Source organism: Sus scrofa, chromosome 18 (assembly GCF_000003025.6).
Source record: "Sus scrofa isolate TJ Tabasco breed Duroc chromosome 18, Sscrofa11.1, whole genome shotgun sequence".
Lineage (NCBI taxonomy): Eukaryota > Metazoa > Chordata > Mammalia > Artiodactyla > Suidae > Sus > Sus scrofa.
This window is the reverse complement of record NC_010460.4, coordinates 43,592,159-43,617,235: the sequence shown is the minus strand read 5'-3', so window position 1 is coordinate 43,617,235 and position 25,077 is coordinate 43,592,159. Positions and strand designations below refer to the sequence as shown.

At 44.6% G+C, this 25,077-nt stretch overlaps 1 protein-coding gene across 7 annotated transcripts in view; it reads right to left on the bottom strand.

Moving 5' to 3' along the window:
- Positions 1–25,077, bottom strand: part of CPVL (carboxypeptidase, vitellogenic like) — a 131,333-nt gene that overhangs the window by 73,716 nt on the left and 32,540 nt on the right. For all 7 annotated transcript variants that reach the window (XR_002340223.1, XM_021078577.1, XM_021078578.1 and 4 more), the window contains exons 4-7: positions 15,992–16,106; positions 14,965–15,023; positions 12,935–13,014; positions 7,797–7,863 (exon numbers count right to left, since the gene is read on the bottom strand). Coding sequence is in view for 6 of the 7 variants with exons in the window: in XM_021078577.1 (XP_020934236.1) it covers positions 7,797–7,863; positions 12,935–13,014; positions 14,965–15,023; positions 15,992–16,106 (321 nt within the window). In the remaining variant the exon portion in view is untranslated. The remainder of the gene's footprint in view (positions 1–7,796; positions 7,864–12,934; positions 13,015–14,964; positions 15,024–15,991; positions 16,107–25,077) is intronic.

Here is a 25,077-nt window from a genome sequence, read left to right as displayed (position 1 = left end):
CACTACACCACAGCTCACGGCCACACCAGATCCTTAACCCACTGAGCAAGGCCAGGGATCAAATCTGCATCCTCATGGATGCCTGTCGGGTTTGTTAACCACTGAACCATGATGGGAACTCCTGATTTTTCTAATATTAAACTCATTAAATAGTCACAAATCCGTTGTCAATTCTGAAAGAAAATATTGGCAAGTCAGAGGAACATGACTGAAAATAGACATCTGTCATTAGCTCAAGAGTCAAAGCAGCTCCAATGCCATCTAATAAAATTCAGCAAGTTCCAAGCTCTGAGAAATAATTACATTCCAAGGACTTCAAGCCTTTATATCACTTGAAACTTCCATTTACTCCATAAAACTTTATGATCAAAGCCAAGTCTTTACGATTAGAACCAAGTTTTGGCCAGAAAGATGAAAACATCCAAGAAGCTAGGGAACTTCTTTTCGGTTTGTAAAAGGTTAGTAACCCTTAGAGATTCGGCGCAGAATAGGAAAGGCAGGTGTGATTCCCTAGCACAGACAGCGGATTTGTTCTGTGGGAAGAGGCGGGTCTTGGAGACAGAACAGTTTTGAGGAGAATGCAGCCAGGCTCTAGATAGCATCTCCATGCAAGGGGTTACAATCCTTAGCCTGTCCCTTTTCTACAGTCTTTGGGCTGAAGTCCGGCTGCGTAGGTTCCAATCCTGGCTGGGTGAGCTTGCAAAGCCAACCTAACCTCTCTAAGGCTTAGTCATCTGAGCTGTAAAATGGGGCAGCTTCATAAAGCGGCTGTAAAGATTCAACAAGGTAATGCATGAAACAGTGCTTTTGCATCATGCCTGTCCTATGATCCACTCTCAATCAGTATTCTCAACGAAGATCGGTAAATTGAACAAGGGGACTAGACACGCTTGAAGGCCCTCTTCTAACTTCTGAATTCAATGATCACAAGGCTGGGCTAATAGGATAAAGGTGTAGCCTACAGAAAACAAGTCAGACCTACGGCTAGGACGGTTCTCCCAGGCCACCCCTTCACCCGTGTATCTGGGCTTAAAATTCCCATTACAAGCGGCTGTCTATGGCTCAAGCTCTGTCCTCCATCCAAAGACAAGTGTGTTGGGTGTATGTTTAATCGCTCAGATTCTCTCTAAGGGACAGTGGGCTGATCACTAGTCAGAAGAGGGGTGAGAAGCAGAACGATCCGTGATGAGGACGGAGGAAGCATGAAGCAACAGAACCTGAGCACGAGGCAGCCGGGAAAAGGGAGGCACCAGAGAGCCCTGGAAAATAAAGGAATCGAAAATGGTTTCCAGGGAGAGGGAGAGCCATGACAGGGAGATGAAAAGAGGCCAGGGAGAAATACCATCCATATTGCTATTTTATCTGGCAACGGCCTTGCACGAAGCCACTCGCTAACATTCATTAAACACGGCGCCTCGTATTGTATGAAAGAAATTTAAACAAACCTGGCTCTCGCCTCCCAGGAGCCCGCCACCCGAGCCAGTGGACCATGATGATTTCAATAAAGAAATCAGACTCCGTGAGCCCAGCAGGACTTCCTTCGTGCAGCTGAAGATAAAGTAACCACGAAGCTCACTCATTTTTAAATAGCTTCAAAGTTTTGTCTCAGATGCGGCCCTCAAATTAACCATGGTTGCAAAACTGCCTCTGAGGAAAGTAGACCCCCTCCTGCTGATTGAGAAGAGATGCCCAGGGCTTTTGTGGGGGTTTTTAATTCATTTGTTGGAGATGCCCAGTTTTAACCACATGCCCTCTCATTTTGGGAGAACTCCCACCCATGGGCACCACAGCCCCTATGTGCTGAGTCTTCCCCACGAGGGGACACGAAGCCCTGGGCTCAGAGGATAACGGGCAGACCTCTCCCTCCGAGGTCCCGTCACCCCCCGACCCTCGCCTTCCAGCGGCTGGGCTGTTTCGCTTTAATGTCTAGCTGAACCCGTGTACACTGGAGTGGATTCTAAGTGTGTCTGTACCTCAAGAAAAAGAGCAATCTCCCTAATAGTTACTGGCTCAGAAAGGATAACACTTATGAAGAAAGTTAATTATGTGAATTAAATGCAGCTTGTTTCTCTTTTTGAAGTACATTTTTTTCATGCCTCGAGGAGGGTGATTTACAGGCACATTTGTCTCTCTTTAGAGAAAATTAATTCCAGTTGGGGTTCTGGGCAAAAATGGAGAGAAGAAGGGAAGAAGACAAAGCCGTTCTTCCTCCTCTGCTGCCCCAACGGAGGGTCCACACCGCGCCTGCTGTGGCCTCGCCGGGGTCCCCGTGGCAGGGGCGAGGGGCCTGGGTCGGTCCTGACACACGCTGTTATGTTGCACACGTCTAAGCTTCACCGTTAGCTTCTACATGAAGTGAACAACTTCTTTTAAGAGATGATCTTAAAATAAGAGGGGAGACAATGCCCCACCCCCCACACCAGAGAGCAGAGCTTTTTCAGTGTAGCCCCAGTTTACACACGTAAGGCCATATGCTTTGGAACCTAAGATATTAATCCAGCTTTTCAACATGAATGGTAATAATAGCCGTCATGTGTTGGGTACTTAGCACAGCCAGTCACCCTGTTAAATATTTGAGGAGGATTATCTAATTAAATGCTCAAAACAACCCTGTGCAGTAGGTACTGTTATTACTTCCAGACTCCCTTACACCAAAGTCAGGGCGCGGAACAGCTGTTCCGGCCCCTCTGAGCATCAGGCTACCCTCATTCACAGCACACAAATGTGGAGAATATTTACATCCAGGACATTTGCAATGAAATCCAGAAAACTCCTTCTGAGTTCATGCATTTATGCTCCAAGAGCAATTCTACGAATCTAGGAGCATTTTCATTTGTTCGGTCTCCCCAAGAGTGTGAGGAAATTAAGAATCCACAAGAGAAGGCTTTCTCTTTCTTGAAGAATCCACTGCAACCTTTCTTTTGGGGGTGGACACAGGGAGGGTGGGTGGGTATCATGTTAAAACTGCAACTGAATACAGGCGCTTTCAGAGCATATCTAGGTAACTACGGTTGGACAACGAGTAAAGGAAAATATCCCTGGAAGTGATTTAATCTAAAAACCAGCCCTCCTGATTGTAAGATGAAAAGCAGCAGCCCAGAGAGGTTAAAGGGCAGGTTTAGAATCATCCAGAGAGAGACAAAACCAGTACGGAATCTCAGGTCTCCTGATTATTAATCCAGAATTCCTTTCACTCCTCCATTCTGCTTCCTAGCCTTAGAACAGAAGACCAGATGGAACAAACCAGACTAGAGAAACACAGCAGTCTATGAATAATAAACCGCCAGGGCATTATTCAGTGCTCTTCCTTCTAGAAAAAGACGTGCCTCGACTTAAGGTATCCTGTGCAGTTCTCCTGAAGACAGTGCTGCCTCCACGTGCAATTCCACCCCAGGCCCTGCCTGCCCTCATTTACATCTTCCTGCATCATTTGCACGGCACAAGTTTCCTTAAAAGTATCCATCCTGGCAGCAGAGAATGTAAAAAGAAAATTGTCCTTTCCTACCCACACTTGGAAATGACACACACGAAACCATCAGGCAGACATGAAGTGGACAAGTCAAATTTTTCATCCGGAATGTGGCAGCTCTGCTGAAAGTTCAGCATCGTGGTTAATAACGTCAGCATGCTGCTTGCAAGACCAGGAATTAGACACTAAGCAGATCGCTCTTTAGCTAGAGGTGGAGATCGGGCGCCTTCAAGGGTTGCTACTGAGATAATAGGAGTCCACTTCCTGCCCGGGGCCCGCCTCTGATGTGGGTTAAAAGGCAAGAAACAGCAGGGAATTATTAGTAGAGGTCCTAAACAATCCTGACCAGATAACTGGCTTAAAAAAATTTGAGTGTAATATGCTAAGCAGTCAGGATAGCCTTTCCAGGCAGTTCAGAAAGAGAAGAAAGCAGGCGAAAAGAAGGAAGTTCCTAGTTCCATAACTGGCCATTCTCTTAGAAAAGCTGAGGCTGTTTTTCACTCTGACACTCTTAGAATGGACACCTGTGGTCTGTGCTTGCCTAGCATCCTGCCAGTTGTCCCTCTGGTACCATCACTCAGAGCTTCCTCTGGAGACCTCTCATCTCCCACTCCAGGTTTTGTGGTTCAGGGTGAAGGACCTGAAATGATCTCTGCCTCCCAGGGCATTGGATGGACATTGGGTACCATTCTGGCCAACGTGTATACTCCATCCCCGTGACCCCGGCTATTCGTTCTAGAATGGGCATGGGATCCAAATGGATCATATGCAATTCAGGGATATACAAAAGAGAAGTTGAGCTGATAGGCTATATCTAGAGCTCTGGAGTTGGGTGGGGGGACAAGAGCACAGGTGAAAAGAATTCACCTAAGAAGGAAACCAGTAAGTGTCAAGCCAATTGAATCAATGGAGAGAACATGAGACAAAATCCTAGTGATAAGATTTGAGCATCCAGATCCAGCTATGCCTGATGCCGACCAAGAAATCCCATTTTCCTTAAGTCACTAAGAATAGGCTTTCTGTCACTTGTAAGAAAAAGTGCCTTGACTAATACACCCATATTCATTCTTAAAAATCCAAGTTAACTGTTGCCTCTCCTGACCTTTCCTGAGGACCCCATAATGAGAGGTGGCTATTTGCGCTCATCTGTGCTACTTGTTTTTACAGCTCCTTCTCTAATTGTACTTTTCATTCTGTATTGTCAAACTCTCAGATTTAGGGTAGAGTCAATGTCTTATTAATCACTGAACTTCCAACTTGTCCAACGCCTCAGACAAACTAGATATGCAATATATGTGTGTTGAATTGAATTGAACTTGATTCTAAATACCCTTTCTGTGAACACTGAACCCTTCAATATGGTTTCCTGTTACACTTAGAATAAAATCCAACCTCTCTGCCATGGGCAACAGGACCCTAAATGATCTGCCTTCCTTTCGCATCCAAGCTCCTTTTACCATGGCTCAATGCTTATCCTCAAGGGCACCAAGCCTGTCCCTACTTCACAGTCTTTGCATTTGCTGTTCCTTCTTCCAAGAAAGCTTTTCTCCCAGACACTGCAGAGATCACCCCACTACATCACTCAGGACTCTGCTCAATTGTCTTCTTACCAAAAAGTCCTTTCTCTGACAATTTTATTCAAAATAGCACCTCCATCACCCTCCAGCCCTCACTCTGCTTATCTTTTTCAGGCATATCACTGCCTGACCATTTAGTACATACTTCTTTCTTTATCACTTTTTTCCACCTGTGGAATGCATGAAGGCAGGCAATTCTTCTGTCTTGTTCATAACTGTATTCCTAGCACCTACAAATTTCTGTGTTCTCAAAATACTGGCCACTATTAATTTTTACTATTAATTTTTAAAACAATCTTAATTTTAAAAGGGTGAAAAAAGCAAATCCTAAAATTGAAACCAACATATGCAAGTGAACCTGTATATGAAATTGCAACATAGTCACCCTGGAAAAAAAAATTAATTCTTACACAGCTTAAACATAGAGCTTTGATTTGAAATCTGCAGTGAGATACAAAGGATAAAAATAATTGTTGGCAAAAAATACTGAAAGCAACTTGGAGGTTTCTTATTGGTAGTGGTACTTAATGTAATAATTCTGAAGCCATTCTGAATGCATCGTAGGATTGAGTAAAGAGTAAATTCACTGATGCTGTTGGGAATCCCAGTTCTCAGTGCAGGAGGAGGAGTGAAAAAAATATAGAACGGGAAGAGGAAGAAAAAATTATGTTAAATTAGAATTGTGGGCATCTGTATGAAGTCATTTTGTTTCTGAGCTCTGCCCACAAAGTCTAAAAGATATGGCATCCCAGCAGCAATATGGTATTGGTTTTTAAATACCATTACCCATTAAAACAAAACAGAGTTCCTTGAAGAAATAACTATTTCCAGGGCTGGACAGGGAAAGTACAAGTTAATCCTAGAGCATATATTTGTGCCAAAAAGCAAGGAAATGCCCAAAGACTAATGGGGACAAATGAGGACAATGTATCAAAAGAACATAAGACAGCCTGAAGGGGTTCCCATTGACCAAATATGGGACCATATACATCAGAGAAGAAGAGAATGACAGATGATACCTGAAGGAAGAGAGATGAGAAAAAAAATCATTTTACAGCCTCCAGTGTAAAAACTGATTCAGACAGGAATCATCAGTGGGTGCTAAAACTACTTGGTGGAATATTTGGTGGGGGGAACAGATGTTCACATGGTCTCAGATTTTTTATGAATTTCAAAGGGAAAAAAGTACCTTTCCAATGGCAAGATCTGGCAGACACCACTTGACTGATCAAATTTGGAATTGCCAGTAATGGAAAAAGGGACATTATGTGATTCATGATGTGATAGAGTAGAAACTATATACAATATCATCTATGTAGTATTCTTCCTAAATGTTTTCACCAAATCTAAGCATTAAGGAAAGAATCAGACAAAGTCAGAAAATGGAACATTCTATGTAAGTTGACTAAGTCAATATGAAAACAGTATGAAGGTTCCTCAGAAAACTAAGGAACATAATTACCATATGATCCAGCAATCTCACTCCTGGGCATATACCCAGACAAAACTATAATTAAAAAAGATACATGCACCCCTATGTTCAAAGCAGCATTATTCACAACAGCCAAAACATGGAAACAACCTAAATGCTCATTGACAGATGAATGGATTAAGACAATGTGGTACATATATACAATGGAATACTACTCAGCCATAAAAAATATGAAATAATGCCATTCACAGCAACATGGATGCAACTAGAGGTTATCACACCAAGTGAATTAAGTCAAAAAAGAGAAAGACGAAAAACATACAGTATCACCTATTTGTGGAATCTAAAATATGACACAAATGAACCTAATTACAAAACAGAAACAGTCCACAGTCTCCTTCTGTGGACAAGGGGAACAGACTTGTGATTGCTAAGGGGGAGGAGGTTGGGGTAGGGATGGACTAGAAGGTTGGGGTTAGCAGATAGAAGCTATTACACATGGAGGGCATAAACAGCGAGGTCCTACAGTACAGCACAGGGAACTGCATTCAATACCCTACGATAAACCATAATGAAAAAGAGCATTTTAAGACAAAGAACGTATATACACATATTTACAAATATATACATACATACAAATATATATACATATACACACACAAACTGAATCACTTTGCTGTACAGCAGAAACGAAAACAACGTTGTAAATCAACTACACTTCAAATTTTTTTTTTTTGGCTTTTTAGGGCCACACTCGTGACATATGGAGATTCCCAGGCTAGGGGTCTAATTGGAGCTACAGCTGCCGGCCTACACCACAGCCACAGCAATGCAGGATCTGAGCCACGTCTGTGACCTACACCACAGCTCACGGCAATGCCGGATCCTTAAACCACTGAGAGAGGCCAGGGATCGAACCCGCAACCTCATGATTCCTAGTCAGATTCGTTTCTGCTACGCCACGATGGGAACTCCACACTTCAATTTTTAAAAAAAGAAAAAAAAATAGGACATGCTACAAAAGGTCTGCTCTAGACTCTTGAAAATCATCATCACAAATGACTACAACAACAAAAAAGACATGGGACTGAGACATGACAACCCATTATAACATACGAATCTTTATTAGGCCCAGAATTTAAAAAAAAAAAAATGTCACAGAGGACATTTTGGAGCTAAGAGGAGACTTGTTTATATGTGCCAAATTAATATTTGTATGTGTGTGATGTATATCCTGAGCGAGTAAACCACAAGTGTCACCATACATTTCAGTTCTGATGATGCTGGAAGCACGCACGAAAACGTGGCTTCAACTCACCTCTCCAGTGGCATAAAAGTCATTCTCTTTATAGTCAGAAAACAGCAGGAAAAACTGAATTAGTGCACTGCAAAAGGAAGAACCATGACAACAATCAGACAGCATCATGCTATGCGACCCAATTTTACCCTTGGACAATAGGTTTCACATGATACTCTTATGCTATAAGCTCCTGGAGGCATTTTTGCAGTCTCACATGCGTAACACTCCATACTCTGTGGATGGTTTGAAAATACTTGAGGGCAACCTTGGTGATTCTCCGCAATTGAGACAAGTGGACACCAATGCTCTGGGAAGTTCTCCAAATCTCGGGGTTACCAACTTGGATCGCCTACCTGTTGAGCGGACCCTTGAACAAAGGGCAAGAGGCTTTCACTTTTTAGCTCACAACTTGCAGAGGTAGTTCTGCAAACCTCTGACCCCATTAACCTTGGTTTGTGGTGAGGTAATGCGAACCAACCTCTCTTTGGGGAACCCTGAACATTTCTATGTTCTAATGGGGCTCCCAGAATTTCATCGTTTTAGTAACCAAAGAACCAAAAAGCTGTAAAACTGACTACAGTTCAAAGGAAAAACCACCAAATGGCCATAGATTGCCAAGTAAATGTACAGTGTCCTTCAGGCTCAGAAAATCACATTTATTAAAGACTGCCAACAGCCACTTTGGTACACTGAAATAGATTTAAACAGACTCATGAAATTTATTTCATAATAAGCAAGAAAAGCGTGGCTTGTTGAATGATTCTCTCCTTGAACAAAATCTTTCAAAAAGGAAACAAAACCTGGTGAAACTCAGACGCTTTGGGAATGTTGTGACCCAGATTGCCATGCCTGAGAAGCGAGGCAGGGTTTTTTGTTCCAGTTTCCTGCTGTGGGACTAAAAGCCGTGAATCACCCAGTGAGGATGAAAGGCCAGGAGGCCTTTGCAAAACCAGGAGAAGGAGAGAGGTCAAGGGTTACACATAGACAAAATTGGGTCATTCCAATCACCATGATCCTGGCAATATTTAATTTTCAAAGGCTCATAAAAACCCACAGTTAAATTCTACTGCAGAGTTTGTGTATTTCTCTATTATTTATAGTAGCTAGAACCTTTGTAGCAACTAAATCTGGGAAGCTGCATTATATAGCTTCCATGTTTGTGCTGGCAATAAGCTGGCTTTAGAGCTGAGATAAAAATAGGAGTTTATTCTCCACCCTTCCCACTTCAACCTTCAGGCTAAAAATGACTTCTCCTTCTCTCTTCCTGCTACTTGGAATGGCAATGGACAATTTAATATAGTAAGTCTCAACTAAGCCGTGTGCGTTAGCCTCAGGCTGATTTCCTTAGAGAATTTGTAGAATTGTTGCGGGCGCTAGGTTTAGCAAATAAACACACAAGATGTCCACTTAAATTTGAATTTCAGATCAACAACAAGTAAGGTTTTGGTCTAAGTAATTCTCAAATATCACATGGGACATACTTAGATTAAAACATTACTTGTTGTTGATCTGAAATTCAAATTTCTCTGGGCATTCGGTATTTTATCTGGCAATCTTGGCTGAGAAAGAGAATCTCCCAGGTTGCTTCTAGCTCAAAAAGGACAGGATTCTTTAGGCAAGGTCCCACTTGAGAAGGTTATCATAGAGTTTTAATTTCACAGTAGGATCTGAACAAAGTTTTGGCTAATCACAGCAAAGTCTTTGTAGGTCTTTCTTAAATGGGAAGGGGGAATGAAAAAGGTAAATTTAGTAAGTTACATGAAGCTATGCATTTGCTCATAGAGCTGCGTTTCAGTCAAGGACTATACATAGTATGATGCGGGTTTCCTTAAACATAAAACCTAGGAGTTCCCGCTGCGGTGCAATGGGATTGGCGGCGTCTCTGGACTGCTGGGATGCAGGTGCCATCCCCAATCACTGTTAAGGATCCTGGGCATGGGTCACACCTGCAGCACGGATCTGATCCCTGGCCCAGGAACTCCATATGCCGCAGGATGACCAAAACATGAAAAATAAAATCTAGAATCATGTCCATATAAAATTTCAAATTTTAGCAGTAGAATTGCTAAAAAAACCATAATACATAATACACAAACACACGTGTGTGCGCACCTGCTCCATGCATTTATTCAGGCACAAGTGCTGTACAGCACAAGAAACACCTCTCTTCCAAGTGATTCCATCTGGCAAACTTGTTGGCATTGTGCCAAGGCCTTGTCGGTTAAGTAGAATTTTAGTCAAAGGCTCTCTGGTGGCAGAAAGGTACATTAAAAGACAACTGGATGAAACACACTGCAAGGGCAAAAATGCCACTCAGTTTTTGTTTTGTTTTGTTTTGTTTTGTTTTGTTTTTAAGAGGACGTGAGTTTGGAGCAGAGAAGCTAGATGTAAATGACAATGCATTACAGATCCAAAGACAGCCCTGAACTTCAGTCAGCTCTAATGGAGTCAAGGGCATAATAAATACAAGACATTTAGGAGAATCAAGTTAAAATAATCTCAGCAGAAGCTCCATACCAACAAAAGCCAAACAAGGTGCATCTTTAGTCACTGAGGGACGGACTGAAAGAAGCGCAGCAACGAGAACCTCGGTGGTTTGGTTCTGCTGCATCAGATGCGGAACCAGCCACCTCCATGCACTTGTTCCACATCTAGTGTGGCCGGGCCGTGATCTTCTCCACCTGCTCTGATCATGCCATGTTCTCATTTAATAACCTGTCTCATAGTCATGTTGTCTTGCAGTTTTGTTTAGCACTAGATACTATTTCCCATGCAAACCAATATGTGGATTAGAACTGTAGCCTTTCTATTTGGCTGCTAAGAAAATAACTTCAGGCACACCAAGAGAGTGGGGACTGGGGAGCTTGCCTATGACTCTATCAGCAGCACCAGGAACAGTGTCTGGCACAGAACAGGCAAAAAAATAGTGGTGGAGGGAGAGAGTGGCACCAGCTGGTCTACTCCAACTTAAAGGTAATAAACTTATTATCCTTTAGGAAATCTATATTTTTCTAAACCCAGAGGTACTGTGGCTCCAAACACACTCCAAAAAGTTAAAAAAAAAATGAACATTTTATTAGTGGAAAAGTTTCATTTCTAAACACACAGAAAAGCAGCCTAAACGTGAATGCCAAATGTCTGTTTAGGAGTCTGCTCCTTACAGCCAGGCATTAATAACGGAACAGGATTTTCAGAAAAAAAGAAATGGTTTTCGAAGGGAGGAAAAAAAAGTCCTACTCTTCCAACCTGTAGTAGCCCGTTTCTAGGTTTCAAAGCAACCTTCTTATTCCAAACATCCATCTGGACAGCTGGAGAGAAGAATGCAGTCAACAAAGGGAAATAAATAGTATAAACTATAAAGGAAACAGCTGAAATCAGTTTTCTGCACTACCCCTGATTAGCTATTTTCCAGTTCTGAGAGCCTGAAGCAAAAAGAACTACAACAGCTATAAACAATGGCTGCTTTGAAATAGGTTCTCTTTACATGTCTTGCAAGAGGAGACGAACCACATGTCAGCAGTAAATACCCACGCAGAGGGTCAACTGGAAGCTGCGACCATCTCTGGGGGAGGGGCAGGAGAGACAGCAAAGGAAGGGCAGGCGTGCCAGGCTCTGGCTTCCAGGGTCTGATGCGTTTCTTTAACACAGACCCTCCGCCCTCGGGGTGTTTGCTAGTTAAACCACTGAAGTTGTTTGGACTGGAGCCAAAAGAGGGTGGGCGTAGGAGGGGGAACAAGGGAGAAACAGGTTTCCATCTGAAAAAAGAGAGCCCACCGTCAGTGCTAAATGAGAAAGACATGGTGCTCGAGTAAATTGTAAGGACAGCCGTTGGGATTATGTCTGCGGCGGGAAAGAGGGAGCTGCTGAGTCGGGGAGGGACCCCTGCCAGGATCTGGCCAATCTGCCCCCAGGACCCTCTGTATCTGGAAGCAGAAGGGTGGGTCCTAGTCAAGCCGCCTGGAAACTGAATGAAAGTGTTAAAATAATGGGCCATGTGGCACATGAAAGCGTGGCAGACAAACAACAGCCATATCGTTTTCTGGGTCAGCAGAGAAGAGAGAAACATCTCCAGGAGAGAAGCCGGAAGTTCCTTTTTCCACTCCCCCCAGCCATCTGCCTTGGGGAGAAAGAAGAAGAAAACGGGAAGCTTTTGTCAGAGATCAAAAAACTCTGACTCCTATTAGATTCACTTTCACTCTGGGGATTGGTGGGGTTTGCTCACCAAATAATTAGCAGACTGCGGTTCAGGGAAAGTGGGGGGGTGGGTAGGGCGGTGGAGCTAGTTAACGCTTTCTAGCCACTAGAATTCTTTTCGTAACGTTATTATTATGCACCCAGAAAGGGGGGTGCCCTAGTGATCAAAGAGAATCCAGAACTTGGTCTCAAGCAATAATTTACAGATTGGAAAAAATGTGACCAAAGAAGAAAGGTCATTTACTTAAAAAAAAAAAAAAAGTACTAAAAATAGTGAACGTCAGAAAAAGAAAAGAAGAAATAATGGATACCATTGCATCAAGTTTACAACTTCACATTTTTTCTTCAATTTTTTTTTTTTTGGAAAAGAATAATTTGTAATATGAAGGGAAAAGTAAGATGAGCTAACAAACGGAGCTTTCCCTCTGAAAGTCACAAAGAAGAAACACGAGGGAAAAATTGCATTTTGTGAAGGCCACAAAAGGAGAAATCCTGGGAAAGAAAACAAACAAACAAACATGGGAGGTGATGTTTCTTGGCAAATGCAAAGTTAAATATAATCTTGGAAAGCAAGCAGAAACCTCTCAGGCATCTAGTTGAAACACTGGAAAATAATCTTTGGTTGAATAATTCTGCTCTATTTCTATTGTTTTTTGAAGGGTATTTTTATAAAATTAAAATAGTGCCTTCAGATGTCAGCTCTTCTTGCTACTTTCTCTGCAGGCCACTTTCACACTCATCAATGATAGTTTAATGAAGTGGAAAACAGATCATGCGTGCACTTTGTGGGTATGTGCTTTCGTGCACATGTGAGCTCTTCATGTGGAAGCATTCTTAAAAGAGCTTCAGGTTTTGGACTATGGGGACCAATCAATAATACTTCTACTACCAGAAGAATTTTCCTTCTGAAAATGAAAAATCGTTCAGTCTGAAGGCGGCCAGGAGAGAGCCAGGGCCTTTACCTGTATAAATCTCGAGCCACATCATCCTCATCGACTGCATATCCCTGGGGATGGTCGGTAAAACTGAAGCCTGTGCCCACCTGCAGGTGAAATAAATAAGCAGGTATAAACGCAGAGCAACACATGCGCTGCTTGGAGATCCTGAAATCAACTTTATTCCAAAGACCATGCCTTTGACCTCAGATTTTTGCCATCACCCCACTTGCGCTCAGCCATCCTCACAGGTGGATGCTGCATGTCACCTATTTCCCACTCCCTCCTCCAAGCCCAAATAAAATAGCAGCACAGAGCTCCGCCCTGGAGTCAGTGGCTGAGCTGTTCTGATCTCACAGTGGAGACCCTGCCAGGCCTTGATTTAAGGACCAGGAATTCACCTTTCCTGGCCCCTACTACAGTATCAAAGGACCCAAAGTTGTCTCCTCTCTGAAACCTGAAGGAACTCTCTAGGCTGGAGATAAAAGAGTTGTGTGTGTGTGTGCGTATGTGTGTGTGTGTGTTCCCCCATTTCTATGTGGGAAATATGGCCACTAAGCACTTTCACCTTCATTCAGCAGATAAGGGGCTTTAGAATAAAGATTAGCTTTAAACTAATATTTCCTTATACCTACAAGGACATAGGTATAAGGACCTCCAAGTTCATGGACAACTGAACTGTAAATCAGTAAGATAACCTACTACTTATTTTGTGTCAATAATATGTATAAGGAATCCCCTCACAAACACACACCCAGTTGTGAATATGTTTGTTTTTGTTTTTCCTCCAAACACCCAAGGGAATAGGATATTTAATTAAACTTTTATTTAAATATGAAATTATAGGAGTTCCCATTGTGGCTCAGCAGGTTAAAAACCTGACTAGTATCCATGAGGATTCAGGTTCAATTCCTGGCCTCATTCAGTGGCTTTAAAGATGCAGTGTTGCTGCAAGCTGGGGCATAGGTTGCAGATGTGGCTCAGACGGTGAATTGCTGCGGCTGTGGTGCAGGACGGCAGTGGCAGCTCCGATTCGACCCCTACCCTGAGAACTTTCATATGCCTCGGGTGCACCCTAAAAAGCAAGGAAAAAAAATGGAATTATAATAATAGACTCGGAGAGAGGATAAAACATGGGGGGAGACAGGGAAAAAAGAATGTTGGATTTCTTTTCTCCTTATTTATCTGTTTTCTCTTTGAACCATCCTGCAAGTGAAAGAAGTTAGAGAAATTAGAGGAAAATGACACCCCCAATCTGCAGAAGTTGACCTTAAAGTTAACTTTCCTATTTTGCAGTGTATTTAATTCAATTTCATAGAACTTCCCAGACTTCCCATCGTGGCTCAGCAGTGAAGGAACCTGACCGGCATTCATTAGAATGCAGGTTCGATCCCGGGCCTCGCTCAGTGGGTTAACGATCCAGCGTTGCCATGAGCTGTGGTGTAGGTCGCAGACGTGGCTCAGATCCTGTGTTGCTGTGGCTGTGACGTAGGCTTGGCGGCTACAGCTCTGATTGGACCCCTAGCCTGAGAACCTCCATATGCTGTGAGTAAAGCCCTAAAAAGACAGCAAGACAAAAAAAAAAAAAAAAAAAAAAAACTTCCCAAGGAGATTTCTGCATTTTACTCCCCCCCCAAGGGGAGACATTCTGCTTACTGTAATAAGTGAAGGGGACCAGCCTTGACTTTTTATATCTAGAACTCTACTCGAAAAATCAGGAGTTCCCATGCTATACGAGAGCCCAGGATATGGAGACGGTCATATCACCAGTGGGAAGAAACGGATCCCTTTTCCCAGATGGTATAATCCAGGAAAAACGATGTTTCATAAGATTAAAAAAGAAGGAAGGTGAGACAGTAGCAAGTAAAATTCCCAAACGTGGATGCAATGGTACATGTTAGAGAAATTAAACCTCTATTGTGTTTTTCTAATAGATAAATTTTAAAATAAAAAAAGGAAATCTGTATTTTTTTTCTATTTCTCAAATGCACTTAATGAAAGAAAAAAGACAAGCGAGGCCAACACTGCCCTTTCCTAGGCCCATGGGGGGTACTCACTGGATTATCAATGTAGAGCATGGAGAAGGTAGTGGTCCAGGGAAAGTCTCTGGCAAGCACTAGTAAAGCAAAGAGGAGGTGTTAGACTGGGTCCTTAGAAAAAGCATCCCACCTAAGTAAGGTTTAGCTCTGGTTAGGAGCCAACGTGCCCACCTGTCCTCTCCATGGCAACAAACCCTTGGTGTCCCTCTGACACCATGTCATACTCTCATGGTGGGGACCAGACACCTGCACCTTTTCTTCCCCCCCTTCTCTCCTTCACTGTCCCCAGAACCAGAGAGTTTTGACATCTAAGATGTACTTTGGAAACAAAACTCCATGCAGCTGGTTCAAGCAGAACCACCCAGTAAGCATGGATGCAATGAACCCATCTGTCCAATTGGGGGCATCATCCTTCAGGCCTGATTCTCCAGAATCCGCTTCCTCCCATCAACGCTGAAGAGAACCACAACTTGGACAAAAGTGCACACAGGAGTCTACTGACTTCACAAACGGGTTCGCCCTTCAAATCCCGACCCAGGAAAAGTAAAAAACGAGATGGAGGTAAACCTGGGTTACAGCTGGACGTGGGCTGCCCCCCTCCAGTCTTTCCTTTACTCAGCCCAGCCCACAGTATCTTGTTTCTAAGATATCCGATCATTTACATGATGGAACCATACAGTGTTCAGTTCATGTGACTAATAGTGGATATAATTCCACCCATTATTCCCACGCAAAAGGGCTCGCCCACATAGTAATAAATGCCAACTGTTTTCGTGAGCCCGATCATGTGAGTCAGCAGCAGACTGGCAGAACACAGCTTAGAACCTTCCACCCAAATTTCAAAGGAGAAAGCAACCTGGCCAGGACACTCGTCCTGCTGGCTCTTTCTTCTTGGACAGATGTTGCGAGAAAGTTATGTTTTCATAACCTGGAACTGCTAAGCCATTTACAGTAGTTCAGTGTTCACTCTAAGTTATTTCTAGAGCAGATAGAAGCTTTAAATAAAGAATTCTCCAGGGGAAAACGGAGTCCAAGCAATACGCACCGGTCATGTTTCTTCTGACAACATAAGGTCCGTGTTCCACAAAGAGGCCGAACATGGACGAGCCTCCCGGCCCACCCTGCAGCCAGAGGACGACTGGAGCATTCCATGGATCTATCTAGAAGGGACAAAGGACCCAGTGACTACACAGAGTGCTAAGAATAGACCCAAGCAAACTGACCCAAATCCTCCGTCTTCCACAGTCTTGACTGAATCTCACCCAGCCTTCCCAGACCCCAATGACCACTCTACAAGCTAAGCGCTGTCATCGCCTGTTGTTCTGAATTAGTATTTGTCTCTCATGCTGGTATCTACCTTGTGCAGGTAAATCTCTTCTCTCCAATAGCCAGAAACCCCCTGCATTGTAGAAGCATTGCCTCAGAACGCCCCTAGACACCCAGCATACCGCCTAGGGCATGGTTTTATTTTTGCAGCTGTTTAAACTTCCTGGGGACTCCCGGAGTTCCCACTGTAGCTCAGTGGGTTACAAACCCAACTGATATCCATGAGGAAGCAGGTTCGATCCCTGGCCTTGCTCAGTGGGTTAAGGATCCTGGCGTTGCTGTGGCTGTGGTGTAGGCCAGCAGCTGCAGCTATGATTCCACCCCTAGTCTGGGAACTTCCATATGCCGTAAGTGTAGCCCTAAAATGGAAAGAAAGGGAGTTCCCGTCGTGGCGCAGTGGTTAACGAATCCGACTAGGAACCATGAGGTTGCGGGTTCGATCCCTGGCCTTGCTCAGTGGGTTAATGATCCGGCGTTGCCGTGAGCTGTGGTGTAGGTTGCAGACGCGGCTCGGATCCTGCGTTGCTGTGGCTCTGGCATAGGCCGGTGGCTACAGCTCCGATTTGACCCCTAGCCTGGGAACCTCCATATGCCGCGGGAGCGGCCCAAGAAATAGCAACAACAACAACAACAACAAAAGACAAAAAGACAAAAAAATAAAAAAAATAAAAAATAAATAAAATGGAAAGAAAGAAAAACAAAACCCTTTCTGGGGACTCTTCCCCTGGACCAACATATTCCCAAAGAGGTGCAACAAAGAATCCATCCTCCGAAGTAACAATTGGCCCCTTTAACTGAGAGCCCAAACTCCCTTTCCGATTTTATTTATGCAGCAATAGGTCACAGAGACAACTGTAACTTCATTCAACACGATGAACCTGAGAATAAGCAGACAGGCCCCCAGTCATTTAGTCCGTGCAAACAACAGCCACAAAACCCTACACAAGGTATTTAGGAGACGTGTGAGACGTAAATAAGAAAAGGTCACTGGCAGTGTTGGGGTGCTGGAAGTTAGCTCCTGGCAGTAGTCAACGCCGTCACCCCTGATGACAATGGGGCCTTTACTGCTCTCACTCAGTACCTCACTGGGGTCAGCACTACGCTAGGAGGAGGTCCGAGCAGAGCAGTGAGTGAAAGGGACAGGTCCTTGTCCTCTTCGAGCTTACACTTCATGGGAAATACAGCCAGTTAAGTCAATGAACGAATACAATGATTAGAGAGTGTGGAAGATGAAAAATTTGCTGTCATGTTAAGAGAGCAAATAAGGCCTAAGAAAGAGGCACCTTCCGTGGTCACAGTGATCAGAGAAGTTCTCAATGGGAGCCTCGGAGCAGAATTGAGACTTGGAAGTTGAAAAGGATTCGGCCCCAAGGAGAGCCAGAGAATGATGCTGTAGACAGAGGGGAACTGATGGGGAAATCCTCAAATCAAAGAGAAACTGCCTGGCCCAAGGTGGATCCTCCAGAGCGATCTGAAAGAGGCTCCACTTGGCCTCTGCAAGGCTCCGAGTAAGATGTGACGGCCGGTCCTCATTCGATGTCATGGCTCATTTGATGTCCCGTCAGCCAGGCTTGGCAAGACAGGACCCTACTGTTTCAGCCCAGAACGAAATCCTGCAACCTCATGCTTAACCCAGTCACACAGATCCTGGGTTGTACTGGGAGCCAGAGGGGACTGGTTCATCCACCCGGATGATGTGAGAAGGCTGCGGGCAGAAGCCAAGACTAACTCACGGGAAGGTGATCTGGGACCTACAGCCAAGGACCTGGAACAAGAGCTGATCACAACGGGTTCTAAGCATAAGGACAGCAGGGACCGAGGGATTTCTCTTCTCTAGTCACCGAAAATCTACAAGGTCCTTTGACAGCTAGCTTTGGGAAGGGCCCAAGGGAACGTGCTGAAAGAGATGCAATTGTCAGAACCGTCAGGAGCTGGAGGAGAGCCTTCAGCTGGAGGGGCCACTGGAGTCTCACTTCCCAGTGTGAAAGGATTAAATGAAATGGTATTTGTAAAGCTTAATGCACGACAAAAGCACATTAAGCCCAAATGATTGTTATAACTAAGGAAACAGGTAGAAAAGAGAGGAGCCCAGAGTCAGCCTGGGAACTCAGATCAGTAGGGCTGTAGCTCCAACAGTCAGCACAGTGTAACGGAGACGTGTGTGAGCTCTGGTCCCAAAGTGGATCCCAACCTGGGCTTTACTCCCCACTATCTGCGTGACTTTAGGCAGGCTGCCTCTGCCCTCTGGACCTCAGTTTCCCCATTTGGAAAAGAGGGATCCCTAAGCGTACCCATGCCATGTGTTTGTGGGGAGGACTAAATAAGCTCATCATCATCAAGTCCAGTACAGTGCATGTTCTACAAAGGTCAGCTATTGCTGCAACAGAGACACAACAGGCAGATAGACGACTGTTATGTAAACCATAAAAGAGAGAAGAGGAAAAGTGAGTTGTTTCCTCCCCAGGGAACAGTTGTTTGTTTGTTTATTTGGGTTTTTATTTTATTTTTTTTTTCTCCTTTGGCCATCTTCTCTGGTCATTTTTCACTAGTTCGTTTTCTTGCCTCAAGTGTTGCAAAGGTCCATAAAGAATTCAAGAGAACCAGGGACTTACAAGCTGAAGCAGAAAAAATGAAACTCAAAGCCGCTGCGGGGAAGCAGAGTGTCTCCGGAACCTGCAGTCAGACAGGTTCGTTCTACTTGGCTATATCATAGCTGTGTGATCCCGGCCCTCGCATTTTCCGGCCTCCACTGCCTCATCCATCAAAGGGTGCTAATGCCCACCTCACAGGCTTGCCTGAGGACCCTGAGGAGAAAGTGCATCATTTTCCTAGAGTTAAAATGATATTGTCAACTCTACTGGGCTGAATAAATGGAACCAGCTCGGCCCTAGTCTGCTTGGCCCCAGCTGTGTGTGTTTGGTTTGAATAAGTGACGTTTACCTCCCCGTGGATCCTCTACCTTGTTATTCACTACCGCTCCCCAGGGCCACCCTCCTCTTGGATTCACTCAGCAGCAGGAGCGCATCAGAGGGGAAGAGACCCTGGAATCTGGAGAGAAGCAGTTCCAGCCTCTGGCGCATGGGACATACTGAGAGTCCACACATTCCAGTGGAGCTCCAGCTCCGCAGTTCCTTCCTCACGTGCAGCGGAGCATCGAGAAGCCATGGAGGGCGACACAAGAGCCACTGGGTCTCAATCTTGGCCACCTTAGAGAGCTTCTGGAAATAACTACTGCTCAGGACTTCCTGCGTAGCTCCGTGGGTTAAGGATCTGGTGCTGAGGCTGCTGTGGCCCAGGTCTCTGCTGTGGCACGGGTTTGACCCCTGGCCCAGGCACTTCTGCATGTCACGGGTTTGGCCAAAGCAAAAACAAACAAACCAAACCAAACCAAAACCAACTACGGTTCAGGCCCAAATCCCAGAGATTCCAATTCAAGTGGTCTAGGGTGAGGCAGCATCGGTCTGTTTTAGAAGCTCCCAGGGGGTTTCATGTGCAGGCAGGGCTGAGACTCTGGAGGGTGGGGGAGCGTTTGCCCTCTTGGATGCCCCAGGCCTTCTGGTCTGCACCCTATTCTCCCCTGCTTTTCAGGTTCCTTCCTGTGACCTGGCACAATGATGGGACCTCCGGACTCTCAGAAAAATAAGCTGACCCTGAGAGGCCACACTACAAAGTCAAGTCAACACCTCGGGTGCCAAACATCTTTATTATGCAACTTTGAAGCACAGGACACTGCATTCCTGGAATGCTTAAATAATAAGAGATCTGCATACACACCTCCAACCTCAGCTGACCTTGCTCCTCAAATTTACTTTCCTGAAGGAGAGGAAGGAGCCCAACAACCTCTGAAGAAGCCCATTTCTTAAAGAAAACTCCAGATACACACATCTTACTCTGATGAGCCAACCAACCTGTGAACTAATACTGCCCTTATCTGGAAGGAGATGCAAAAGTCAGACCCTGGAAATGAAAGGTTCACAGGTTCAATGCCAAAAAACCCCAAAAGTTCATTATAACAGAGCCTATGGACTTCTGTAAGATGATATGGTATCACAATGTCAGGACATATAACAATAACTAAATTGATAATGATGCCATAAAGTTATTATGCGATAATTCCTCAGGTGATACACTTCGCTCTCAACTGTGAGACTGAAGCCCTTCTTTGGCTCATCACCCCTTGTTTAGGAAAGAATAAACGTAAATGCAGACTCCTAAACAAAACCACAATGCAAAACGCGGGACCAAATAAAGTAAGACTGAGTGCTTTAGTTATATACAGAGTTACAAAATTCAGGACTTTTAAAGTCTCTATTATTTTGAAGCTATCATTTAAGAGTGTATGAAACGAGAGAGAAAGTGTTTATTTTTGTCAAAAACTTGAAAAATTCTACTTCAAGCTTTTTATATTACAAAGCAAGTACTTATTCTTAATTTTTTTTCAGAGAGGGTATAAAAAAAATCCCCCTTGTTCAACTAATCCTATTTCCTAGAGATGATCATAGGAATATTAGTCTTCTAGATTTTTCTCTATGCCTGCCCCTCTCAACCTCCCCCTATATAAACATACATATATCTTGTAGATGTTATATATGCTATATATACAAGCAATTTTTTTTTCAACAATAGAATCAGGCTATACAGAATACTCTATATTTGCTGTATTCACTTAACAGCATGTTGTGGAAACCTCATGTCTAGTTCATATCATTATTTGCTTTTTGTTTAAGAATGATTTTTATTTTTTCCATTATAGCTGATTTACAGTCATACTGTTATTTGGCTGAAGAGTCGGCACTCTGAATTCACAATATATTCATTCCTTCAACATATGACACCGACAGGCTTAATTCTAGGGCTGGGGACACAGATCAATGTCCACTTATGGACAAGTAGGATACTTAATGACTAATGATTAAGCATGGATTTGGGCACCCGACTGTCCAGGTCTGAATTCTAATTATGCTATTTTCCAGCTGTGTGACTTTGGACAAGTTATGTAACTTCTCTGTGTCTTCAGTGCCTTCTGCTTAAAAAGAAGAAGATCTATTATACCAGGTCGCTGTGCAGCTTCCAAGTTATTCTATTCCCCGCACGTGAACAGTGCCTGCCACCGCCACTTCAATGTTAGCTCTGATTATTGTTCTGGTCGGGCGGGAAGACAGGCATTAAAAAATCAATTACATAAGGGGGTGATAGGAAAGGGCAAGGGAGATACATTAGATCCAATACTGAAAGAAGACCTATGGTGATGGGCCAGCATTTGCCCTAAGACCGGAAAGGGGAGCAATCCCCTCCTGATAAGCATTTACATATTTAATTGAAAAGAAAAGAAAAAATCTCTCCTTATGACATATAGGTCAGAGTCGTGCAGCAAGATGATCCAAAAGAAGGGACAAGGCAACTCCACATAAAAAAGAAGGGACAAAGAATCCTTCATAATTGGGCGAGAAGTCTCTCTGACAAGAGCAGGGTGAGGGCACACAGGTCCCACAGATCTTCCCTCTTCTTGGGGAACAGGAGTCTGGTTTTGCCTCAGGAGCCCTTTCAATTCTTCTGGCGACCCCTGGTGGCCAATTCGTGAACTTGGCCGCTCCTTCCTCAGGGTTCCTTCCTGAATGAACCGCCCAGGAGGCAGGTTACCCATTGTTTTTCAGATCTCCAGCAAAGATGTCACCCTCTCTCACAGTAGCAAATTTATTCACTATGACCGTGAAAAAGTCAATCCTCTGTGTTAATACACTGTCATTCCAAGTAAGTGCGGCTCATTTATTTGGTTGAGCATCCTGGAACTAAAGAGAATCTTAGAAACACCCAGCTTCTTCCTTTACCCTTGCTTCTAAGTGAGCGCAGAGGAGGCTCTATATGGTGACATGAACGAAATGACAGCAGTACTCAACCCTCCTGCCCCACTGCTCCCCACGTGGTAAGCACCCCCTTATGCTTGGAGTCTTCCTTTTGGCCCTGCCCCCACCCATCTTCGGGTATCACGTGGTACAGATAATCTTCCATTCAGGCCATGGACGTTATCCCTGAAGCAGAACATTCGTGCACTGGGGCCAGGGGAGCCCTGAAGACAGGCACGCTCAGGTAACAAGACTGTATTCTCTGCAGAAGACTTACTGGAGTAACCCTAGAGAATTTTAGGAACCTCAGCAACTGGGAAAATATTTTCTGCCACTGCCAATGCCTAGGGCTGGGAACCTACTCTAGCCACCCCTTCCTCCGGCTCCCGACAAGGAACACCATACTTTGTAAGAAAACAGCACCCTGACCCCTGTAGACCCAAGTCACTGGTACCGCTTAAAATAAGAAGTGCAAGGGCTACATGAATTAAGGTTCCCTTCACACTTCTGAATGCAGAGACTGCTCATTTGCTTGGTGTAAGTACTGCGCTCTGTTGTGGCTGAAGTCATTGGGACCCCAAGTGAATGTCTTAAAACTCCCCACGTGTGTTTGAATGGACTCCTATTTTGCCACACGAATCCCAGTTCAGCTGATATTTCAGCAGCTACACTAAGGGTGTTACCTTAAGCCAGAACTTTTTATTTAAAGCAATTGATTTTGTGATGAGAATCATTAACTAGGTACCTAATAACACTTTAATTCTACATACACACCCCAGCACGTACGAACAACTTGCTTAAGACCCTCCGTGCTTTTCAGAGGCATTTTACTTAGAGTGGTTGGTTTCGACCACTCACTAAAAACTTCCTATGCTATGACTGTTGCCACAGCATCATCATATGGAGAAGGACCTTTTCCCAACATTTTTCTGTCCTGAGGCCTCCTTACATGCCTCCCAAGCTCCCACTGATGCTCATCGAGCTTTGAATTGCTTCATCAATTTGAGTCAGCTTACAGCTCCCTAGAATCCTCTTTACCTTTCTCCTCCCTAAGCTTTCTGCCTGACTCTCATTCTTTCAAGACATAGCTCTGGCTTCTCTGTTTATGCCTCCTTTCAGAAAGTTGGACTTTAGAATGAATGGGGAGAGAGTGTCGAAGAAAAGGCTTGATTTTCTTTCTCTCTTCCTTCCTTCCTCCCTCCCTCCCTTTCTTCGGCCATGCCCACGGCCTATGGGAGATCCAGAGCCAGGGATCAAACCCATGCCACAGCAGTGACCCGAGCCCCTGCAGTGACAACACCAGGTCCTTAACCCATGGAGCCACAAGGAACTTTCTGACTTTGCTTCTTTTTTTTTTTTTTTGTCTTCTTCTTGTTGTTGTTGCTATTTCTTGGGCCGCTCCCGCGGCATATGGAGGTTCCCAGGCTAGGGGTTGAATCGGAGCTGTAGCCACCGGCCTACGCCAGAGCCATAGCAACGCGGGATCCGAGCCGCGTCTGCAACCTACACCACAGCTCACGGCAACGCCGGATCGTTAACCCACTGAGCAAGGGCAGGGACCGAACCCGCAACCTCATGGTTCCTAGTCGGATTCGTTAACCACTGCGCCACCACGGGAACTCCTGACTTTGCTTCTTGATGCAAAGAAAGAAATGGCTGAAAAAGTTACTTTCTTCTCCATGTTAAAATTTCATTTCTCAAAGGGAATCAGGCACACAAAGCATGCTGCAGCGTGTGAACACAGCTCTGGATGTGATAATTTACCATTTCTTAGGTACTTCCTTGTTGATTTGTCTCACTCAACTACCTTCTAGTCCAGATCCCTGAAGCCATAAATCCATATAAAAGGGAAGATAAACAGTGAAAGTTTAAAGAAGACAAATGTCTATGACCTCTTGTATATTTGCTGAATTACAAGTGGTAGACATATTTTAAGAGATCTGTCCAGCCCATACCTTCTTCTCTAAAAACAGACCCTCCATTTGCCAATGGAAAGGACCCGTTAGCTGAATGTATTATCACATGACCAGGCACACTCAGCCTTAGCTGACTGGACCAAGAGGGAACCCATGACCCCAACTGGGCCAGTCACACCCTGCTCCCAAGAAGAGCCCGTTTATCTTTGTTGATTGCATAGCCCAAGGACAGGTAAACTTGGATACTGTAGTGTAGCCATTTTCTGCCAAAAGCATGTGGAAGCAAAGCGTGTTGATCTGCCAACAGCTGAACGAAGCACAGATGAGCGATCCATGGGTCTTGGCAGAATAAGGCTGAGAGAGAAAAGTCGACTGGCTGCCCTGCCTCCTGATGCCTTCTCAGTAACCACACAGTCATTTTAACTCTTCATTTTTTCCCCATCTTTTTAACTACTATTTTTTAACCTGGAAACTTTGACCTTTAATTCTGCCACAAGTTCTAGGGTTTGCCCTGGCCCCCATCAACCATGAGTATCACGTCCAGCCCAGGGCAAGAGTAGGGACAGAATGTCAGAAGGTCTGCTTCTCGATGGGCCACTTCCCCAGTGCTGACCAAAGGCCAGCCTGCGAGATAGCTTCCTGCATTCACTGACGAATAGGGACATTTTACGAAAAAGAGGTATTCAGTATAATGGGAGAATAACCACAAATATGTAAAGAAAACTCCAACGAGCACCCTGGGCTGAGGGAGACAGACTCCTAAGGTGAGGCGTGGCCCTTCCCATGGCTATGATCCCATAGAGAAGGTATGACTGTGGCCCACTGGTGGCTGGGAAGCTCACTGAGGTTCCCAGGCAAAGCTGGCCCACATCCCGTAGGCAAGTAGGAAAGGCCTCCACGGACAATGGGCTGTGACTGGTGGGGTGAGGAAGGCAGTGGCAGTCAGGATGTTGGGAGCCTGCTTGCTTGAAGCTCACAACTAACACCGCATGACGTCCACGTCAGAAGGGCTGTGGGAAAGCACGCTCGGGGGTGCAGGTGGTCCA